The following is a 21993-nucleotide window of genomic DNA, read 5'->3' as shown; positions in this document are numbered from 1 at the left end:
GTGTAATTGTTGTTTAACTTCACATGGGACCAAGCTGGACAGTTTGGAGACACATGAAAAACTTTGGCCCAGAGGAGGACGAGCGCTCTCTACATTTGCTTTGTGCTGAGCGTTTTTCATATTAACAGTATATTAAATCAACTTTGGTCTGTTTGAGAGAACCATCTGGTAAGGATTTGAGGAAGACCTGTTTTTTAATCTGTTTCTGCACATGGTGGTTTGTTTCTTCCTGCCTGTACACTGCCTCTTGATTTCCCACAGAGCAGTCCAGGAGTCATTATCACAGATTGTGCGTTTGTCAAAAAGTGACAGTAAAAGGAATTTGCGTCAATGTGTTATCACATTAACTTTGACAACCCTGATACAAACTCATTTACAAATTATTGCTTCATACACTCTCTGGATGTTAGACCTCTGATAAAAGTTATAAAAGCTCCCCATATCTGGCTAGTTTGGGATTTTGAATAATCTTTTAAATTAAATCCAGCAGAAGCTGTCATCACTTTACCACTGTTGCATTCAGTTTCTATGTAAAGTCACAGCCTCTCTTTGTGAATATGTGCAGGAGACAACAAGCCCCACTTCATCCCAGGAATGATGGGACCGTTCCTCGGCGTCACCCTGGTGCCTCAGACTGAGGTTCGAAATATCATGATCCCCATTTTCCACGACATGATGGATTGGGAGCAGAGGAAAAATGGCAACTTCAAACAGGTCATTATAACATTATTATGTAATGAACTGCAGATTGTGCGCCTCAGCAGTTGCTGTAAAAATTTGGACAGCTTTTTGGCACCTAAAACACCCCAATGATTTGGCTGAATGTGTGTGTGTGTGTAGGTGGAGGCAGAGCTGATGGATAAGCTGGACAGCATGGTGTCGGATGGGAAAGGCGATGATAATCACAGAGAGCTCTTCAGCCTTTTGTAAGCACCAAACTCATTTAGCAGCCCTGTGAAGTGATACTTAGAAAAAAGCTGCTCTCGTTGCATTCCCAGCTAACATACTTCTCTGTTTTGTCATCACAGGACTCAGCTGTTTGGTCCATATCCAAGGTGAGGCATAACACCCTCACAGCTCAGACTATAACACATTTAGATTCAGATTTAGTCCCTGTACTCCTCACCTTTACAGCAAACACCTCACTGTGTTCTTTCCCCCTTTGCAGCCTGCTAGAGAAGATAGAGCAGGAGACCTGGAGGGAGACGGGGATCTCATTTGTCACATCAGTCACGAGACTTGTTGAGCGATTACTGGATTACAGGTTTCCAGAGATTAAGATGCACATGAAAGCACTCATGATCTGAGTCAGAGTAGAGCAGTGAAAACATTTTTTTTTATTCTGTTTGAAGGGACTGCATGAAGGGGGACGAAATGGAGAACAAGAAGATTGGAGGTTCTGTTAACCTTATGGTGAGACATTCGCAATGCGACAGATTTTCAGAAGAGATTGTCAAACACTTCCACACATGGAATAATATTTCCACTTTTGCTCTTGTTTTCTCAGAACTTTTACAAATCAGAAGTCAACAAGGAAGACATGTACATCCGTTATATCCACAAACTGTGTGACCTGCATCTCCAAGCAGAAGACTTCACAGGTAACAGACAAGTTTATTTCAGTCATGTGGCTCTGTCTCTTAATTTCTTCATCCTCCCACTTCCAGAATCAGAATCACAATACTTTATTAATCCCTGAGGGGACATTTCATTTCAATGTCAATGTCAACTTTAGTTATATAGCACATTTACCACATTAAAAGCTCAAAGCAGCAGCTCAAGAGTAAAAAAGAAAAAAAAATTCAGTTACATCCCTTACAAGACGTATAAGAACACAGACAGCGACATGGGATACAGGAATGGGATAAACCTAGGAGCTGCTAGCGTGCCCAGCGTCCCTATGTAATAGATATGAAATAAAAACATTGGAAGACAGGAGGGGGACAAAGGTCAATGCCAGACTATGCCCCAACAGGGGGCGTAGTTTGAGATTAAAGATCCCATATTATGCTCCTTTTCTGCAGTGTAATATGGATCATTGATGCCTTCATGAAATGGTAGTAACATGTTTTGGTCCAAAAAGCCAATACATCAAGCACAGCAGCATTGTTTCCAGGCTCTCATAGCCCCTCTGTTCAGAACGGTCTGATTTAGTGGGCGTGACCTTCATATGTTAATGAGCCACCGCTGATACCGCCCCGCTCTTCCGCGTCACTGAGAGCGGGGCCACGAGTTCCGTGTGCACAATGTTTAGAAAACAGCAAAGCTCGTTTACTGTAACATTACAGGCTAAAACAACAGGCTAACCGCAGCTCAAGTTAGCATCCTGAAGCTAACACAGAGACAGGGGGACACTGAGGAAAAGCTCTTACACCTGCTCCATAGCACACAGCATTTAAAATACTCACATTTCCAGGGTTCGAGGTTTGATAGCGGATGGTTGGTAATGCGCCTGGATTCAGGACCAGTCTATTTGCTAGCCCTCGGTTGTACTGTCCAAAGTTGGAAAAGCAGTCGGCCGTGAAGTGACTAGCACACACATGCACAGTTTTACTGAGTGTAGCTGGCACATTTCCTTGATAAATGAACTCTAGCCACTCAGTCTTGTCTTCTTCCGAGATGGGAAGCTTGTGCATGGAACTATGTGGCTGTTTACATCCAAAAACAGAGCAGTGATGGCTCTTCAACTTTGGCATTCTTCTCCCCACTGTTGGAGAGGACCAATCAGGTCAGACTTGCTCCTGATTGGTCCAAAAAGGGAATCGCTGAGGTCCACAAATTCCCAAAATCCAAACCGCTGGTTTTAGGTCAGGATTTTACATTCACAAGCACTACTAAGTACAGGTTTTGTCATTAAATATCACATTTTGTTGGCTGGGAGGTAAGCCAAAGACCCACAAATTTCACCAAAAGACTTAAAAAAGTAATTTTTGCACAATATGGGACTTTTAAGAAAGAAAAAAAACACCTCAGCATGTTAACACATAATAACAACAAACAAAAACTTGAAGACTTGCACAAATGTCTTCCAGACAATTTTAGAAAGATTACTGGAATTTACTTTAACAAAACTCTAAATATTTGTACAATTACTGTAAAACTGAGTCAGAAATAATAATAGAACTAAAAGAAAGATACAAAAATTAATAAACTTCAACTTTGTCAACTTCTCTTGGTAGCATTCGAACTTCACTGCCACTCGCCAGTTATAGGTACAACTCATCCCACGCTATTTTCTGTCAGACTTGCCATCCACTGCACCACCAGGGTAAATTTCTCCTGGCAAATTCTGGTTCGACTGCAGCGTCAGGATTGTGTGGGTGTGTGCAGACTGTGCCTGTTCCTTTTTCTCACTGCAGTTAATTTGTTGCCCCTGTAAGGGCGGCACAAATGTTCGTCATTAATTTTTATGATTATTATTAGTACACTGGGACAGATGACCTCTTGTGCTCCCCAGTATAGCTCCACCCACTTTCACCCAGATTGGAGGTCTAATTAGCATGGTAGCTGGAAATGTGAGCGCGTGGGGCTTTTAGAGGTGATAGACTTTAGTGCCTTCTGTCAGCCCACTGTTTTCTCTAAATGATCCAAACAAGTACAGTACGTCTGCTGTTTCAACAAGAGTGGGAAAATAATGCTACTAAAATTAATAAGGAAAATAGATGATAAAAAGTAGTAAATTAAATATGATATCAGTTTACAGAGGCACAAATTAGATACCAGGATTAGATAATACAGAAATCATTAGTGCATGTCCATACAGATGCAGCTCATCAGGGGTTAATATCACATTTATCCATTAATTATTACAAAAGGCTGAATTCTTTATTGACAGGAGGATTACATTAAATGTTAACCAGGTCTAATAATGTCACTCTCAGTCATGTAAACAGGAAATGAGGGGAAGTTGTTAGTTTATGTAATCGTGTTGATAGCTTAAGTGTTCTTGATTTACTCACATTATTGGCAGTGGAGGCTTTATTGTGTGCATGTAAATGTAGCAAAATATGACTAATTAGATATAACCTTATTCATCACTTACGTAAAACAAACAACAGGCAGCTGGCAAGATAATTGAGGCACATTTCAGTGTTCTGCGGGGCTGTGATGGCGCACGTTTTGCTAAATGTGAATCACTGTCTGCTTAAAAACACTTTCTGTTCTTCCAAGACGTGAGTTCATCCTGGAAAAGGGCGTTGTTACTCTAGGTTTTCTGCAGTTAACTGCTTTCAGATATGTTGCCTTTCTCTTCATTACAGAGCTGTGACTCAAATGATATTTGTTATCGATTTTTTTCTTCTTAATCTTCATGTTTATCAACTGATTAAATTTAGAGAACTCTCAAGTCCGATGTAATGTCATTTAAATGCTCGGCTCAAACTCAAAAACAGGAGACACCTTATTTATCATCTCATAAGTCATAATAAAAACCAGAACCAATAATGCAAAGTCAGAAAGCTTTCATTGTCCAGAAGCTGAAGTTTCTAGATTCAGTTCAGTATATTTACTAAATCCAGCATGTATTTCATCAATGTTTTTTTACATCTCTAGAAAGTCCTATAGTCTTGAACAGCTCTTTATATGTCAAACAATGTGAGCAAAAAAACAGTATCTAAAAACATTTTCTATAAAAATAAAGCATACACCACAATTTAAAGGGTAGATAATAAAGAATAAATGAAGAGATGAAAAATAAAAACAAAATATGGACATTCCAATGGGACTTGTTTCCTAGTTATCTGAATGAAAATCAAAAACTATGAAAGTTTATTTCGTTCAATTGTGAAAAAAAACCTTTTTCTAACTTTGAGACATAATTTTCTTAGACTATTAAAACCATATTGTGTTTTACTGAATTAATGTGGCACTGCACCTTGTTTTCACTCTTTAGGTATTCATATTTTCAGCATTTGCTTTCAGCATTGCTAAAATGTCCCTCACGTCACCATGTAGCCTGAATGCATTTCAGATGTATCATTTTGTTTCCATGAAGTGTGCTGTTTCAGTTCAACTGATCCAGGAGAAACACTTCAGTGTTGAACAGATCAAAACAAGCTGTTGGTTCTAAAACTGTTCAGACTTAATCTGCTTGTCTAACATCCGCAAACTCATTCTAATCCCAGATGTTAACTATAAAATGTTTCCTTAAGACACGAAGAACTGCCAGTGTTGCAGACACAAGACAAAAAAATACTGATTCAAAGTGAATGGCTGCGGCATGTTCACTTCCTTAAGTGGCCTCTATGAGAGCTTACTGTAGGAGTTGTTAGTTTTTAGTTAAAAAACAGAGCAGATTTTATATTCTCAGCTCAATGCAATAGGTCTCTATTATTTTATTATTTTTTATTTTATTATTCATTTATTATTATTTTATTATTTTTATTATTATTTCATGAATTTCCCTTCGGGGATTAATAAAGTATTTTATCTATCTATTTTATCTATCTCTCTATTAACATGAGATACAGTAGTTAATCAGTGCACATTAGTTTGCTAAGTGTGGCTTAGGCTAGCAGAGCTAAAGTTCCTCCTCCTAGTTAATGTGCTGGTCGATTGTTGGTGACCTGACACAGTCTTCAAACCACTTTATCTCCATTTTCTACATCAAAACTACTGCCAAACCATTGTGCTGTGAGATTCTTTAAGTCATCTGTACTTGTTTACATCTGCGTTGTAGATCATTTTGCAATAATTGGTGTTTTTTTTTTTTTAACTTCTCTTTATTGGGGGTTTTGTCCTTTTTTCAGATACAGATACAAAAGTTATAAAATATGTTAAAATAAATTAAAAAGCCAAGGCCCTTTTATCCATACTTCAAATTTACATACACTTATACACACACATGTACACATGAACATATAAGCACACATATGTATACACATTTACAAACATACCCATTAACTTATTTATTATAAAAGTAATACAATTAAGAAAAATCAAGATTTGAATATCAATAGTATGACTTGGAGGATGCTAAGTGCTCTAAATGTTTTTTTAATTAATATTATTATCTTATTATTATTAGTATAATTTTTATTCTTTCATAGCGCTAGTGTTTTTAAAATCATGGTATTTTGTTGAGGACTGTGCCAGAAAAGCCAAGAGGAGGCCTGACACTGGGAGCAGCTGATAGGATTTCAGCCGTGCAGATGCTCTTTGCTCCTCTGCCTAATGATATTCCAGAGCAGCCTCTCCATGCTCAGGGCAACTTGTGCCACTGACTGTCTGCCATCTGTTCATAGAAAAATAGGACCAAATTATGTGGGAGAGATATCAGTTCACCTCTAAGGCCAGACAACTGTTCAACATCTGCAGTGATACTAGAAAGTACCAAAACATGGTCGTACCTTTTAAGTCTGATGATGTTTGTTGTGCTATTGCCGATCACAGAGGCAGCATTCACCCTGCTGCTGTACTGGGAGCTGCTGCAGTGGGAGGACCGACCCCTCAGGGATTTCCTCCACTACCCCTGTCAGAGCGAGTGGCAGCGCAAGGAGAACCTGAGTCGTAAAATCCTGCACTACTTCAACAAGGGGAAGGTGAGTGGATTTTAGTGGTCTGTTTCTCTCACTCCTTTATTTTAATTTACTTAGAGACAGAGTTTCAGGGGAAGGTTAAAACCAACATGGTGTGACCCTCATCAGCTGCTGGCTCTCTAACAGTAAAACATCCTGATTAACTTTTAAGTGACTGAATGCTGGAAACAATCCTTACATATAAATGAGTCACAGTTTTTTCTTTATGCCTCTATTGGACAAGTGACTGTTCACATCTGCAGTGCAGCTGTTCTGCAGCACAATTAGATGTTGCCCTCATTAACACTGGAAATGAAACAGAGTCTTTAAGGCTGCATTATTCTCCTCATACAGTTAACTGTGTGTCAGATATCTGTCATTTGGCTCTTTTGAGGTATGTATACATTTTTATTTCATGGACAAATTGCTTCTAGCCTCACTGCTTAGTGGAGGGAAACTTTTATTTAAGTAGCTACACCACAGTATAAAAACTAAATCAAAACAGTGAAAAAACTTGATAACTGACAGAAAATCAAAGTTTCAGGGAGATCCAGGAAAACTCAACAAAAATACAACAGCTGCTAGAGATGACTTAAAGGAAATAACAAGACTGGGGTAGAGACCCCTCAAACCACAAACAAACAATATCCTTGTGGAGACATAATCACTGAGGGCAAAACTGCCAGGGAGATTTTTTTGGTGCTTAGGATACAAAGAAAGCACAGAGGAGATCCTCTCACTCACGCGTCAGCACATTCCACTGCAATCAAAGACTTTTTTCTTAACTGACAGATTTACAGGCAATCAGAGTTGTTAATTTTTAGTTGAAAACTTAGAAAGGACTCTGAAACAAGTAGTTATTTAGCATTTTTGAGTAAGGATAATCTTTAATATGTGTGTGTTTTTGTATATCAAGTGTAAACTCAGCAAGAAATTATGACCAACATATAGTCAAAATTTTAGTAAAAAAAAAAAATTTGATGTCGTGTGCTCAAATCTCTGGAAAGAAGACATTGAATAGATCTTTCCTTATGGTAATCACACATTTTGTAGCTGTACTAAATTCCAAATATTATATTATTTTGCTTTTACATCAAACTTAAAGGATATAAGGTAAATATGGGGTGCTGGTGTAGCTTAGCAGTCTAGGTTGTACACCTCATGAGGCAACCCCCGAATTCAACCTGTGGCTCCCTCCTAAATGTCACCACCCACTCTCACCCTGTTTCTTGCTCTATCCACTGTCCTGTCATCTCTAATTGAAGACATAAAAAGCACCCAATAATTAGAAAGATGTGAATTTCCTGAGGTTGAATGGAGAAAAAAAAGCCACGAGTTGACATTACGCTGCCGTGTAGATTTTCTCATTCTTTATTTTTCTTTTCATCACAAAGAATAAACTGAGCTTTCATTGTTTGTTCACTCCTCTGTACATCATCTGTATTTGTCTTTGCAGTGCTGGGAATATGGAATCTCTCTCTGCCGGGAGCTGGCTTTCCAGTACGAGACTTTATATGATTATCAGAGCCTCAGCTGGATACGGGTGGGTAACGTCTGGCGTGCTTCCTGTTTTCTGCTCTTATGATCAAACAAGCATCCTCTGTTGGATTCCCAGCTCCCTCATATGTGCATTGCATCAAAAACACAATGTCCTAATTACCTGTGCACGCCCACACTCATCAGGAAATGCAGAGGATTCAATAATGCATGTCATTAAATCATTATCAAACATGTCTGTTTTGCATGTTTGTGATTGTGTGACAGAAAATGGAAGCAGCTTATTATGACAACATCATCGAGCAGCAGAGGATTGAGCCGGAGTTCTTCCGAATGGGCTTCTATGGCAGGAAGTTTCCGTTCTTCCTCAGGGTAAGGCTTACCGAATCTAGTCTCATCTCGTCTTTTCCTGACACAGTTTTCTTTCTGCTGATGTGGAGAAAGCTGCACCGCTCCTCGATGCTTCAGCAGGCGACAGCGTCAGCTACAGTAGTTAATGCAAGACAGAGAGCCTGGATGAGAAGTTGATGTTGGATTTCTTTTTTCCATTTATATTAAAAAATGTGATTATCTCTTTGGATTCATAGTGATAAGCAATACCTCAACTCATTAAGACAGAGTTGTTGCTCCTCTAGTAATGATTTCAGCCATTAATATTATGAATCTTAACTATATGGCCAAAGCTACAGCTTCAACTAAATGATGCAACTGCTCTATTACTGCAGAGTCTTCAAGGGAGATTGTATGTTTATGCAAAGATTACAACTCAGGGTTAAGAATACAAAATCATGACATTTAAATAGTTTGTTTTCTGACTCTAAACTCACAAATGAAGCTTAAGTATTTCTCCCCATTTTTGCAGAACAAGGAGTTTGTCTGCCGTGGTTATGACTATGAACGTCTTGAGGACTTCCAGCAAAGGATGCTGGGGGAATTTCCACAAGCTATTGCCATGCAGCATCCGAACCAACCTGATGACACCATCCTACAGAGTGACGCTCAGTGTATCCTGTTTTCTTTGCTTCATTAATTGTGGTTAAATCCTGAGTCAGACAGTTAAAGCAGATGGTGCATATATATTCTGAATGTCCCTCGTGCTCTCCCTTCCCTGTGAATATGCATGTCTGTCTTTATGTCACTCATTTCCTTGACGCCTGGCTTTCAGATTTGCAGATCTATGCTGTGACTCCAGTGTCAGACATCTCTGATGTGCCTCAGCTGGAGCGAGTGCCCGAGAGGATCAAGAGCTTCTACCGCATAAACAATGTCAGCCGCTTCCACTATGACAGGCCTTTCCACAAGGGGCCCAAGGACCGCGAGAATGAGTTCAGGGTATGTTGAGCCAGCAGTGCCCCTCTCAGTGCGTCTCTGCAGCACAGTTTGTTATAAAACACAGACATTTCAAAAGAGAGCGTGAGATGTGACATAAAATTAAGGTCTTGGCTGTCATTCCTCAATCAAATTCCTCACAGGTGTCAAGCGTCAGATCACTTGATCAAACTGGCGTCTGTGTCAGTCTTACAAGAAGAGAGAGCTTCTCGGCTTTTAAGAGTAGCAGAAAATCCAAAAAAAATTCAAAGTGGTGTACAGAGAAATTAAATAATTGAAATAAAATAAAATGCATGTCATGCACATGAGACAAAACAAAAACTACATGTAAAATAAAAAAATAAAAACATAATTAAAACACTATTACAAGGCATAAAAAGAGCAATCAAATAGAATTATTAAAATAAATTGAAGTGGGGATTACTGCGTGTTAGACGCCAGAGAAAAGAGGTGGGTTTTAAGAAGAGATTTAAAAACAGATAGAAAATTATGCAACCCCCATGTTTTCACAGCAGAGAGGTATACCTCTACTTTGGCAAATTGTATTTAATCATTGCTTGTGGACATCTTTGGCTCATTCAGACAATCAGCATAGCCACAAAATCGAGTTCTGTGTGATATTTGTTGAAAAGGTGAAATTTAACAAGCAAAAGCAGAGGACCAAAGATTGAGCCCTGAGGTACTCCTTTCTCCATAACTGCAGGGTTCGTTATTGTGATGCTAAAATAAACACATTTTATTTTTTAATTTTGTATCTTTAATTCAAACAAAAATGACTAGATAATTAAAAGTTTAGGTTTAGGTTTAAGTTCCAAGATACATTTAAGGAATGTCATTGCAGAGGCCATGAGGACTATCTTGCAAAGCTAGAGATTTTTCCTAGATAAAGACTCAGTTTCCCATGAGCACTTGCATCCACTTTTTTTTTTTTTCCTTTTTGAAGCAAATGACTGGACAGTGATTCTTTTTTACTTTTTACCGGATACAAAGCGACAAGGTAATGTATTTATTGACAGTTACACACAAACTGAAACATGACAACAAGCAAACTTTGTAAACTCAGTTTGTAGTATAGTTTTATAGCTGGCTATATTTAGTGCTACTCACAGCCGGGTGCTCTGAGACGTGTCTGCAACTTGTAACGTTAGCAAATCCTCGATGTGTCCTACCATCATTTTGATAGACTCTCAAGTTTGAACAGACCACTGCAGAATAACTGCTGCTTGTGGGTTTGAATGAACATTATCAGTAACAGCTTGGCCCATGTTTAAGCCTGTACTCTATCACTCTAGCTTTTAGCTTTCTTCTGCTCTTCTGTCCGTTTTCTTTTAACAAAATAAATCCAAGACATCATTTTAATTAAGCAGAGAAAAACACAGATCTATTGCTTTTCTGCTAAACTCATTGACTGGAGGCTAAAATTCGTTGGCTAAGGTGGTGTCATAGAGACTAAGTGCCATAAATCAATCCTGTCCGAACTGACTTGAAAGCTCATAAATAGCTTTTAGAAATTACCTATTTTGGCGCTGATAATCTCATTTCAACATGTGGATTACCATCAGCATATATCTAGAAGTGAGACTTTTTCAAGATCACTTAGAAACGACTCGAATGAAGAACGAATGAAGAAATTAAACCCCAAAACTTGGCTGATCTTCTTGTATTTCAACTTGCAGTCAAAAATAGTCAACATTTTACCAAACCCTTAAATTATTGGCGCAGAAGAGGACAAAAACTTAGAAATTTATCAGTTTAAGTTAACAAAACAGCTTCAAATTTAGCAGCAGATTTTGTTTACAGATCACTTGTTTTAGTGAGCTGGGTGACAAAATGGCTTTGAGAGCTTGAAAATGATCTTTTTTTTAAGTATTAATCCTGCCAACCAAACAAAACTAATAGCTGTTTCTCCTTGTATTTCTTTATTCATTTGATGTGAAGGGGGGTTGGAAACAGCACAGCCCAATACAGTTGTATTCAGTAATTAAAAGCAACAGAAGAGGATCATACACCAGAGTAATTATCCTGTTTTTCAGAGACAGATTAGATCTCCTGTCTGTTTGAAGTGGCTTTGTGCTCTGTACAAATTCAAAACTGTGATTTGGATGTTTTCTATTCACCCTGATAGGACTCCCAGCACCCTTTGTAATTGTAACTCACAGTAGTCTGTTTCTTAACTGCAGGTGCATTAGTCATAATCACTGCAAAATGATGTAATGTGGTAAGAGGAAAAGTTTTTAAATTCATGACGCAGAAGCCAAAGACAGAACACTGCAGTAAAACAAAGGACAGAGGCAGCAGCTGATTTATTTAATGCAGGGTTTTTTTTTCAGTCTACCATCAAAAACTTCAAATACAAGTTTATGATGATTAAGTTACTGTTCAATCCATAAGTTTATTAATGTCACAAGATGATATAAAAAACTCACTCACAGTCATCTGGAGCCAATAAAGATTCGTTGAAATTCAATTTAGTCCTGTTTAGAACCATGCCATGTTTTATTTTCAACAAAGTAAGAAATGTTTACATTTTTTCTAGTCTTTATTTTCTATTCTTTCAATTTCTGGCCATAAAAACAACCCCAGCCAGGGTACGAGAGACTTGGACCAGATGTGACACACTGCCGACACGCTTACCTAAATTTGGAATCAAACCACAACAGGACTTTTACCCCTCACTGAACTGACCTACATGCTCCACCACAGCACTGTTTTCATGCAGCACTCTACACAGCCTTGTCATATTTCTATTATATCATGCTGTCAGCTCTCCAGCGCACCCCCCCTGATGTTAACAGATGTGGCTGATAGACTGAATAACCCCTGTTATCTCTCCCCTGCTTGTACAACAGAGTCTGTGGATCGAGAGAACAACCCTGATCCTCTCCCGTCCTCTCCCTGGGATCTCCCGCTGGGCCGAGGTGGAAAGGAGAGAAGTGGTGAGAACATTTATTCTCTATCATCACATAAAGCAGACGCTGCTCCCTAAAGGCTGCGACAGTCTTCCTAAGCTTTCTCGCAGCAGATGGATCAGGTTAAACACGTGCATTTATTTCCAGGTGGAGGTGAGCCCTCTGGAGAATGCCATCTATGTGGTGGAGAATAAGACCCAGGAGCTGCGGACTCTGATCAGCCAGTACCAACACAGACAGCATCATGGCAACATCAACCCGCTCAGCATGTGCCTAAATGGGGTCATCGATGCAGCTGTGAACGGCGGCATCGCCAGATATCAGGAGGTAGCAGGAAGTTGAAGGGTAGATAAAGTTTGATTTGATTTATGATTGAATTGATCTTCATCTTTTGGCTCATCTGCTTCTTCAACAGGCCTTCTTCGATAAGGACTACATCAGCAGTCACCCAGAGGACACAGAGAGGATCACACACCTGAAGGATTTGATGCAGGAGCAGGTCAGACTCACCTGGAACTTTTCCTCACATGTGAATTCGCTGTTTATACCAACTCATGTGATTAATGCTTTTGAAATCACATCATAGGTGCACATCCTTGGAGTGGGTCTGGCTGTTCATGAGAAGCTGGTGCATCCAGAGATGCGCCCCCTGCACAAAAAGCTTGTGGACCAGTTCCACATGATGAGGACAGGCTTGCACCATGTGAGTAGTCCAACATGTGGCTCAGTCTTTCACTTTTATACTTTTATTCCTGCTTGGAAAAGGAACTCTGACACCATTTCCGTACACATGTGAGATAAAATGGCCTTAGCTCTGTGTTTTTGTATGCAAGTGTTTCAATGCACGCGCACACAGTGTGAATATTCAGAGCAGTATATGGTCGGGTCCCAGCAGGGTGTGCCTGGAGTGGATCGATTCGGCCCTGCAGGCTGCCAGGGGGTCAACTCTCCGAGGGGGATCCTCTCCTCACACAGCCACATGAGTCCTGAGAGTGTGCGCCTCATGCACAGACACAGGTTAGTCATTCACACAAACACACACAGACACATACACACACATGTCTGTAACCTAGACCTACCCAGGGGGAAGATGGAGCATGTGAATTAACACCTTCACACCGACTCTTTTGAGCAATTTAGGAGAATTTCAAGGGATCCAATTAGAGGTGGATTGATTATCACTGGGGAACATAATTTTGGTTGAGTTCGGTCTTACAGCTGTTTTTAACCAATTTTTGGGTGTTGAATCCAAAATTGATCTCAGTTTTTCTCTATCACGTCAAGTTTTTAAACAGTAGGATCCTCTTTTCTTAAAAAGTATAAAAAATACTTTACTTAACAGATATGTGCTTGTTTTACAAAAAAAATCAAATATGGACATACAATGAAATATGAAAAAAACAGGCACGGCTGTATTGTTTATCTAACAGTGTTCTGTTTTTACAAAGGATATGGCTTCTGGAGGGGCTACAGTAGCAGACATGATGTAAATAAAACACTAAAATGGAATAGTGACAAGCTTTGACTAAACTAAACTAAAAAAACAGCATAAATCAAAACAGAACTTCGAACGATACGCCCCGTGGTTACAAGGTGAAGAGAAAAGCCAGCACAGATCCTCTTCATCCCTACTATGCTCGCTTTCTGTTTGCAGTGGCACAACCTGGCTCTAGGCCATGACAGAGGAACGGAGACATACGGTTTCAAATCAATAAAAAAATGATACGTTTATTAACAAAATATAAATTCAGAAGGATTTGCAACTTAACCAAAATAAACTTAACTAACAAAAGAGATCATTAAGAAAAATTAAGGTGGAAGTGAGAAATGACTGTGCCCAGCCAGGCCATGCCGTAAGACACATAAGACACAGGAAAGGGGAGACACACAAACACAGTAGGCCCTAGTGGCAGGAGGCCGTCACAGCAGATATTGACAGTACTGACCTATTGGGGGACTGCACTCACCTCTCACCGCGCTGTCTCAATTGTGACAGCTGTGGTGAAAAAAGTTGATGTGCTAGAAAAAAATCTGACTGAAACTTTGGAATCAGCATGACAATTTTAGTTCCAATCAGCATAAAAATCTTACTCAATAGAATTGTTGTTTTTTTATTGTTTTCCAGTGTAATCATTTTGGCTAGTGGCTGTATCATTTTGTTTACGACAATTTTTTTTGTATCACGTTTGATAAATTGGGCAGTTTTAGTAAAGTAGTAAAGCTTTTTAGTAAATATGCATTCTATCTAAGCAGAAAAATACTTGTTTTAAAAAAATGAGAAAAAAAATTACACTCAGCTTCTTAAAACTTGGCAACGATTTACCTGAAAAAAAAATTAGTGGAAGATTTTATGAGAGCAGCTATTTTGAAAAGGACCAAAATATAACTTCAGCTGCATGTAGAGGTATGATGGTCCTCAAAAGGATAGAAAATGTTTTTTTTTTTTAATAAATTTTGTGACAGGTTTTTAAAGAAACTATTTATCATGTTGATGAGATAAAGGTCTTTGAAACTCATGAATCAGCTATGATACGCTTGGGAATAAAGGCTCAATTTCTCATGAAAATTTTAGTTCCAATTAAGACTCTAAACATAAGGTGGTGAGTAGAAAATTTTGCAACTTAAATCTCAAACATAAAAAGATCCAAAAATCTGATAGAGCAACACTTTCAAACCAGTCTGCTAAATCTCCAACATAAAAGGGTTAAAATGTCCTCTTCCCCCCAAATTTTTGAAAACTAGAGCATGAAATTTAGCTGTGTGCACCATCAGGCAGACTCTTAACACACACACACACTCACACACTCACACATAAAAAACTCACACACAGGCATTCATTGACACACAGAGATAAATATCTTTTACAATCTCCTACATCGTTTCTGTCCTGCAGCCCTCTCAACCTCCAGGGTTCAATCCGTCACTCGTCCTCCTCCCTGTCCTCTCACACATCGAGCGAGGCAGGAAACCTTGTCATAATGACGGACGGCCTGATGGGGGAGCACCCGGAGGAAGCGCTACACATGCAGGTAAGGCCGACAAGAATACTAACACAAACACGACTGTACTGGAAACGGTGTGAGTTTAAACAGCACATTAGCTTCCTGTTTAATGACACATAAAGTCAGATAAACCAGTCACAGAAACTACACCTTTAATGCTCTTAAAGTAGGTTTTGTTGTACTTAGAATACATTTTGTTTGCAGCCGAGCCCCTCCTCCTCCAGCCTGAGCTCTATTCGTTCTAACTCTTCCCAGATTATTAACTCGGCTCCCTCGAGTGCCAGAGGTAAGTAACTGAAACGCAGACAGGCACACAAGAGATGGATACAGAGACTGTGATTCCTCTATTCTGCCTCACCTCACACTTGTATCTATTTTCATTATCTAAGAGGTTTTATCAACCATAGATGCAAAAGAATAAAAACATAAAACATTAAGCTTGAAGTTTGAAGATGTTTGTTTCAGTCTTGTTTGTATTTAATTAAAATCCTTCATCCAGGCTCTCCATCGTTGCCTGATAAAGCTAAACACAACCGAGAAGTGATGATTCTGTTGCCGTCTCACCGTGAGAGGGCCGGCAACTCCATGTACTACAACATGGCAGAGAACGGACAGGTAAGGTAGATCTGCAGAGCTCTAACTGCAAACAGATTTACAAATACTCTACTCTGCCTGCTCTGAACACTTACTAAATTTGACTCTTTTCAGAACAACCACATGCAGCGTGCCTTACTCCAGCAAGTTAGCCCCTGTAAGCCGTGTGCTGATCCTCACATGAACCTACCAGAGAAAGGTCTGATTCATACACAAGGTGGAATGTAGAGCACTAATGTGACTGGTTTTGATCTTTTTAAGGGCTACATGTCTCTGTGTTCTCCTCTGCAGTCTTTCCCAACACTCCCAACAGCTGGGGCCTGGATGGAGAGAACAGAGAGCAGGTGTCCTACATGCCAGCTTCCACAGGAGGAGTCATGATGCCTCCAGTTCCACCCAGGTCCTTCCCACCAGGTAACTTTACGTCACATCCACAGGTTGACCTGAAGAGTATGTTTCAATCTTTGACTTTTCTGCTCTTTTGTGATTGATTTTTCTTTGACTTTCTTGTAGGACACTTCCTGATGCACTGTGATGCGTATCACCACCAAAACAGTGACCCTCCTCCTGCCCTGCCTGTGCGTTCACTGCGAAAGGTACAGACATCAGAGAGATTCTTACACATTACAGGAAAAGAAGATGCATCATGTGTTATACTTGTGCAAGTACTCAAAACCCAAAGGAATGAAGCATAGAAATGATGATACCAAATAAGTCTCCTCCTACTCCTCCTCCTCTGGCTGATCTGGTGAATTTTTTGGTGTGACCCAGAGATCATGGGGTGATCATTACCTCTGACAAGAAGGTTATGTTTTTGTGGGAGTTTGTTTGTCTGTGAACAACATAGCTCAAAAAGTGATGAACAGATCTTGATGAAATTTTCAGCAAATGTTCAAAACAGGATAAGGAAAAAGTGATTAAATTTTGGAGGTGTCGGATCACCATCTGTTTTTTTTTTTCAAGGATTCTTTATCATAGTGAGATATGGTAATTTTTTATCATATGTGTATACAACTCCACTATAACTCAGATGTAAAAGTATGATCCAGATCCTGGCAATATTCTGGATACTAAGATCCAGAATATGAAATATGAACTGGGTCATCATAATTTTTTTAACACTGTCAGGTAACAAATTATGGTAAAAACCTGTAACTAACACCAAATTGTAGCAGACAGTCTGCTGAAAGGGAGTATAACATTAAAGTAAGACTTAAGAGTTGCGTGACAACCACAATATGCTTGGCGGAGTTCTGCTCCCTCTAAGAGCTTTTCTATTTTGTTTGCTTTGAATAGTGAAGAAATAGACAACTGTTTTTCTCAGAATACTCCCACTTTAGCACTAATGCAGTTTGGTGCATTGGTGCTAAAACCAAACCAATGTAAACTGGGCGAGATGTTCGCTAACAAAGTAGAGACAACGGTAAAAACAGACTTCTTTTGTAAGAGTTTGTAAATCGCCATAAAAGCTTGCCTAGGGCGCCACGTTGGGTAGGTCCAGCTCCACTTCTCCTACATCTTCCCTCTCAATCCTGCTTTCCCCAAGTTTCTTTTTCTTAAATCGAACACGAGCACTCAAAGATGGAGATGAAATTTCAAACACACTATGAAAAACACATCGAGAGTTTTCCAAATGAAATCTTCAGTCTTGTGTTGTGCTTATTCTGCCGTCACAGACGCTCCTTCAAATCATCTTCATTTGAAGTTCTTTTCTCAAATAGACAATTAGAGCGTACCTCATAACTGAGAGCAGCCTGTGGTTTTTTATTCTATTTGTCAAGTCATAATTACAAAGCCTCATCCCAGAGCTTCTGAGTTCAATATACAGACGCTGTCAGAGTGATGAAGTAGGTTTCAGCTCTTTCATTCTGTGAACGTGTGAAAGCACCATCAGGAGTGATCAAACTGGTGCAGCGCTGAACAATCTGTCCTTACTAGGTGAAGAGACTTTATTTCTCTTTCTCTCCAGTCTCCTCTCCACCCGATCCCTGGCTCTCCCACCAGTCCTCAGTCCGCTCTGGGTGGCAGTAACTCCACCTTGTCAGGCAGTGCCAGCAGCGGCGTCTCTTCTCTGAGTGAGAGTAACTTTGGAGGTCAGTATCCAGAGCCGGGCCCCATCAGGAACGACGCCCTGGAGCCTCTGCCCAGTCACCTGTGGTCTCCTCCTGATGAATACCTCCCCTCTCCCTACCTGCACATCCATTACGGCGGACCAGAGATCGATTCCATGGATCCTGTCCGCCCCTTCCACTACCGCAGCCCTACTTCGCACCCTCACCCGCACAGTCACCCTCATACTCATGCCCACGCCCACCCTGGAATGGACCCGCACTCCCACGGGCCGCTGCCACACCACCACCCTCCCACTCACGGCCCTCACCACATCCCGTACCGCCGACCTCAGCCTCCAGCTGTGCCGCCCAAACCCTACCTGAGAGAGGGCTGCATCCCTGAGGAGGATCTGCCGCCTCAGCCCATCCCGCTGCCCCGCAGGATCTTCCACTCCCCTCACGGCCACAGGGAGGAGCAGGGGAAGCACCCATGGGAGCAGTGCATCAGCGAAGAGCACGAGGAGACACAGTGATGAGCTGCTGCGACATTTACCTTTGAGCTTTCTCTTCTCTCGTCTTCCTGCCTTCATTTGCACTGAGTTCAGAGGACGGTCATGGAAGAGTCTCGTGTGTTTGGTCTGCTCTTCTCGGTGCTCATGAAGGCAAGAAAAGAAGAAACGAATTTCCATGAATCTTCAGAAACCACAGGCACAACCTGCCCTCACAGCTCTGTGTGACCTCCTAGAGAGGAGAAAACGATCTGTTGAACAATACCACAGACTAACTTTGTTCTGAAATTGATATTGATTGTACACACTTGTACAACTTGTCTGTGAGCATGTTTTTTTTTTTCATTTGAGAATAATACAACAACAGTTTTGTGAAATACGACAACTAGGATCTCACCATCCCAGGTGCAGTATAAGCTCTGAACTCTTAATTTTTGCTTTCCTTGTCATTTTCACAACAAGAAGCAAATCCAGAAGGTAAGGACTCACAATGAAGTGACTTCTCCGCTTTAAAAGCTACGAGTTCTTATTTTATTTTGATAAATAAATACAAAATACATTATAGTGTTTTCAAATGCTTATGTCCGTTATGTTTTTTGAAACACTGTTAAGTGCTCCTTAATAGTGAATCATATCAAATGGCACACTGTAATATGTGTTGCTGTCGGGCTGTCATAAACCGCAGGTCTCTAAAGTTGGACTGTCCTCTTGGACCGGCATCTTAAGGGACATGAACTTTAGTCAGAGATGATTTTCTGTCCGTACCACTCGTACGGAAACCTCTGTGAATGTATTCAGATGAGATGTTCTATTTGTGTTGCACAAGCTGCAATGCTGGTTTTTTGTTCAAGTGCTTTAAGTTCAGTCTCTGTTGCAGAAGTGTCTGTTTGTCTCTTTTGTGTGACGAAGATATCTCCAGAAGTACAGCGTGGATACGACAGGATTTAACAAGAACTCTGCACACCTCCACCACCTGCTGGACGCTTTTAGCTAACTACCACACCGCTCCTGCTCTCTCCTCTCTTTTCTCCTTCCTCTGCATGGCTGTCAGACCATATCAAGCAGTGAGCGCTGCACCTGGACAGCTGCAGTGTGATGTGTCTGAAGATACTGTCTGGACCCCATACCCCCATCCTAAGATGCTGAGTGAATCCTACTCAGACATTGTCTGGAATCGCCTACCTGCCTTAAGTGCACTCAAATGCAGTTTGACCTCTCATCCGGACTGTGAGAAGCTCATTTAGCGACAACCGCTGTCCTTTTCATTCTGCTCACTAAATGCTCCCTGGAAGAAAAAAATAAGATATCTACCTATAGTGATGTTTTTGTATGGCTTTGTCCTGCTTTGGTTTCAGGTTGTTGTTCAGTTTGTAGCGCTAATATTTCTTCTTCTGCCTGCGGCTCTTTCTCAATCACCTTCTGTTGTGTGAAAACTAAAGATGTGTCGCAGAAGACTGGGAGAGAGGTTTACTTCTTGTGGAGCAGAAGAAGAAGATGGCGCTCTTTATTGTGATGAAGTGGGTTTGGAAGGATATAGCTAATATTTTAACAATTACTTGTTTTCCTGGTTGCTGTTTTTCTTTTGCAGGTGGATGCTTTGTGTTACTGTACATCAAGTTGTCAGCTGACGAGACAACATCTATTTTTGTATGTGAGATCATCAGTTGTGTGAACATATTTCAGAAACTGTACCGAGACAGGAGGCCCAGGTACTGCATGAGCTGCTGTACTGTGTATGGAGATGGACCTGAGGTTAGATATTAAATACAGTATGTGAGTATCTCTTGTGAGCTTGGTGGCGTTGAGGATAACTGATGACTGAAGTGATACTCAAAATATAGGTACAATAGAATTTTTCAATGTAAATTCTGTTATTGTACATACAGCAGTATTGTGAAATATTTTTGAGAATTATTTCAGAGGCCCCAAAAAGGTTTATTGTTGTTTTGTGTATATACATGTACTCCAGAGATCAATGTAATTGATAAATATCTATAATCAGTGTTTGAAAAAGGACAAAATCCATTAGACCGTGGCTGTCTCCACCGTTCTTGACTTTGAGTCCTCTCATATAAATACTTTATACACTTTTCAATGTGCTCTCCTGTACATATGGTGTTAGCATGATCAAACAGTGTTTGGTTGTAAAAGTGGTTTTCCTACTCCCATAACTGCTGTGGTATGGAATTCATTAACGATGCCAAACATTAAAGACAATCTTTTATCAGCTCTAACTCTTTCTGCTTTTTTTTTTTTAGTTTTCTTTCTCTTTGATGTGGGGATCAGTGTATAAAAAGGACAGTAGAGGGCGCTGCTGGTCACAGAATGCATGAATTGGACGCTAAAGTGTGTGCGCTTGTGTTGGGGGTAGTGAGACGTTTCCTTCCTTTGATCTATTGATAGAAATGAGCCAAATGACAGTTTGATGATAAGTGGAGAGAAAAATCATCTGAATGTTTGTTTAGACATCCAAACCTTTCCCTCCAGCATTTCTTTTTGTGATTTTTGGGGGACATTTCTGCCTTCGTTTGATGGGAGCTGGAGAGTCACAAAGCATCGTGGTGTACGGAGTCGGGGATGGGAATGACACGCTGCAGATGTGACGTTCGCGAACGAGTCAGTCTTTTGAACAACTCCTTCGATGAGAACCAGTTTACTGCTTAGGGCCATTCATTTGCAAGCCATTTTCATAGGCCTATGCTATTTGCCTGTGCTGCCTTCATGTGTCATCTGTGTGCCCCGTGAGTCTGAATTGTCCATACTGCAGTCACGTAAGTTTTGTTTTTTCCTCATGAAATGTAAACACTAGCAAACTTAAATTCAAATCAGTGTTTCAAAATAATTCCTAGCAACACAGTATATATTTGTGGGAGGTGTAGGTTTAAATTATTCCGATCCAAATGATTATGTATAACTTCTAGTGATCGTTTCCTTAATAAAAAGTAGCCTCGGTTGATTTCTAAAAAAAAAATGGAATGGTTTCCTTCAAAGAGCCGCAAATCCCATCTCGACTATATGCAGCAAGAGCGCATGACCGGAAGGGAAACCAATAAACGTTGCAACGAGAAGAGGCGCCAACCGTGAGTGAAAGCAGAACACCTTAACGGTTTTTATTCACTTTTAAAAAACCAAGGTTGTGTCCAAAATCACTCACTCATTCCCTACGCACTACTCACTCTATAGTGAATTAGATGTAGCTGACCATATAGTCAACTCAATCAGCTAAATTAAAACAACATTTCGGACACTACTCACTCATTAGCAAGCTGCTGACAGTGACGTATTTACTCTCGCGTCGCTCACGGACGGCTGGGGATTTACAGTTATATCTTTTCTTAAAAACTGCAAAACAGTATTTATTTTAGTAATACCTAATATTATATTTAGCTTATTTTCTGCAACAGCCAAATATAAAAGAAACATTTATTACACGTTATTTTTAAATAAGTAAACCATACATTTGCGCGGAACTTATGCTGTGTTTCATACTTAGAAGGTCCTGTGAATGCATCACCCGCGATGAACGGTTTAATGGCTAACGTCCGTGTTGTTTGTTTCGCAGCTCAAAGTTGTGAGAAGGGCTCATC

At 40.2% G+C, this 21993-nt stretch overlaps 1 protein-coding gene across 4 annotated transcripts in view; it reads left to right on the top strand.

Moving 5' to 3' along the window:
- LOC141799074 (dedicator of cytokinesis protein 3-like) overlaps positions 1–20645 on the top strand; it is a 65348-nt gene extending 44703 nt beyond the window's left edge. Inside the window, exons 32-54 of one of the 4 annotated variants that reach the window (XM_074681150.1) lie at positions 566–714; positions 841–926; positions 1029–1055; positions 1169–1264; positions 1353–1413; positions 1508–1601; positions 6391–6539; positions 7972–8058; positions 8280–8384; positions 8875–9016; positions 9178–9344; positions 12191–12277; positions 12398–12577; positions 12666–12749; positions 12837–12953; positions 13146–13267; positions 15144–15279; positions 15457–15538; positions 15752–15867; positions 15961–16045; positions 16138–16260; positions 16360–16442; positions 17816–20645. In XM_074681150.1, the coding sequence (XP_074537251.1) occupies positions 566–714; positions 841–926; positions 1029–1055; positions 1169–1264; positions 1353–1413; positions 1508–1601; positions 6391–6539; positions 7972–8058; positions 8280–8384; positions 8875–9016; positions 9178–9344; positions 12191–12277; positions 12398–12577; positions 12666–12749; positions 12837–12953; positions 13146–13267; positions 15144–15279; positions 15457–15538; positions 15752–15867; positions 15961–16045; positions 16138–16260; positions 16360–16442; positions 17816–18430 (2993 nt within the window). In that variant the 3' untranslated portion in view covers positions 18431–20645. Of the gene's footprint in view, positions 1–565; positions 715–840; positions 927–1028; positions 1056–1168; positions 1265–1352; positions 1414–1507; positions 1602–6390; positions 6540–7971; positions 8059–8279; positions 8385–8874; positions 9017–9177; positions 9345–12190; positions 12278–12397; positions 12578–12665; positions 12750–12836; positions 12954–13124; positions 13268–15143; positions 15280–15456; positions 15539–15751; positions 15868–15960; positions 16046–16137; positions 16261–16359; positions 16443–17815 lie in introns of all 4 variants that reach the window. The other 3 variants (XM_074681151.1, XM_074681149.1, XM_074681148.1) reach the window with 3 other exon arrangements.
- Positions 20646–21993: the final 1348 nt, after the last annotated feature.

The sequence above is a fragment of the Halichoeres trimaculatus genome, unplaced genomic scaffold (genome assembly GCF_033239565.1).
Source record: "Halichoeres trimaculatus isolate MK-OKI-2021-1 unplaced genomic scaffold, fHalTri1.1 fHalTri1_scaffold_11, whole genome shotgun sequence".
NCBI lineage: Eukaryota > Metazoa > Chordata > Actinopteri > Labriformes > Labridae > Halichoeres > Halichoeres trimaculatus.
Note: the sequence above shows the minus strand (reverse complement) of the source record. Positions and strands in the feature narration are given on the sequence as shown.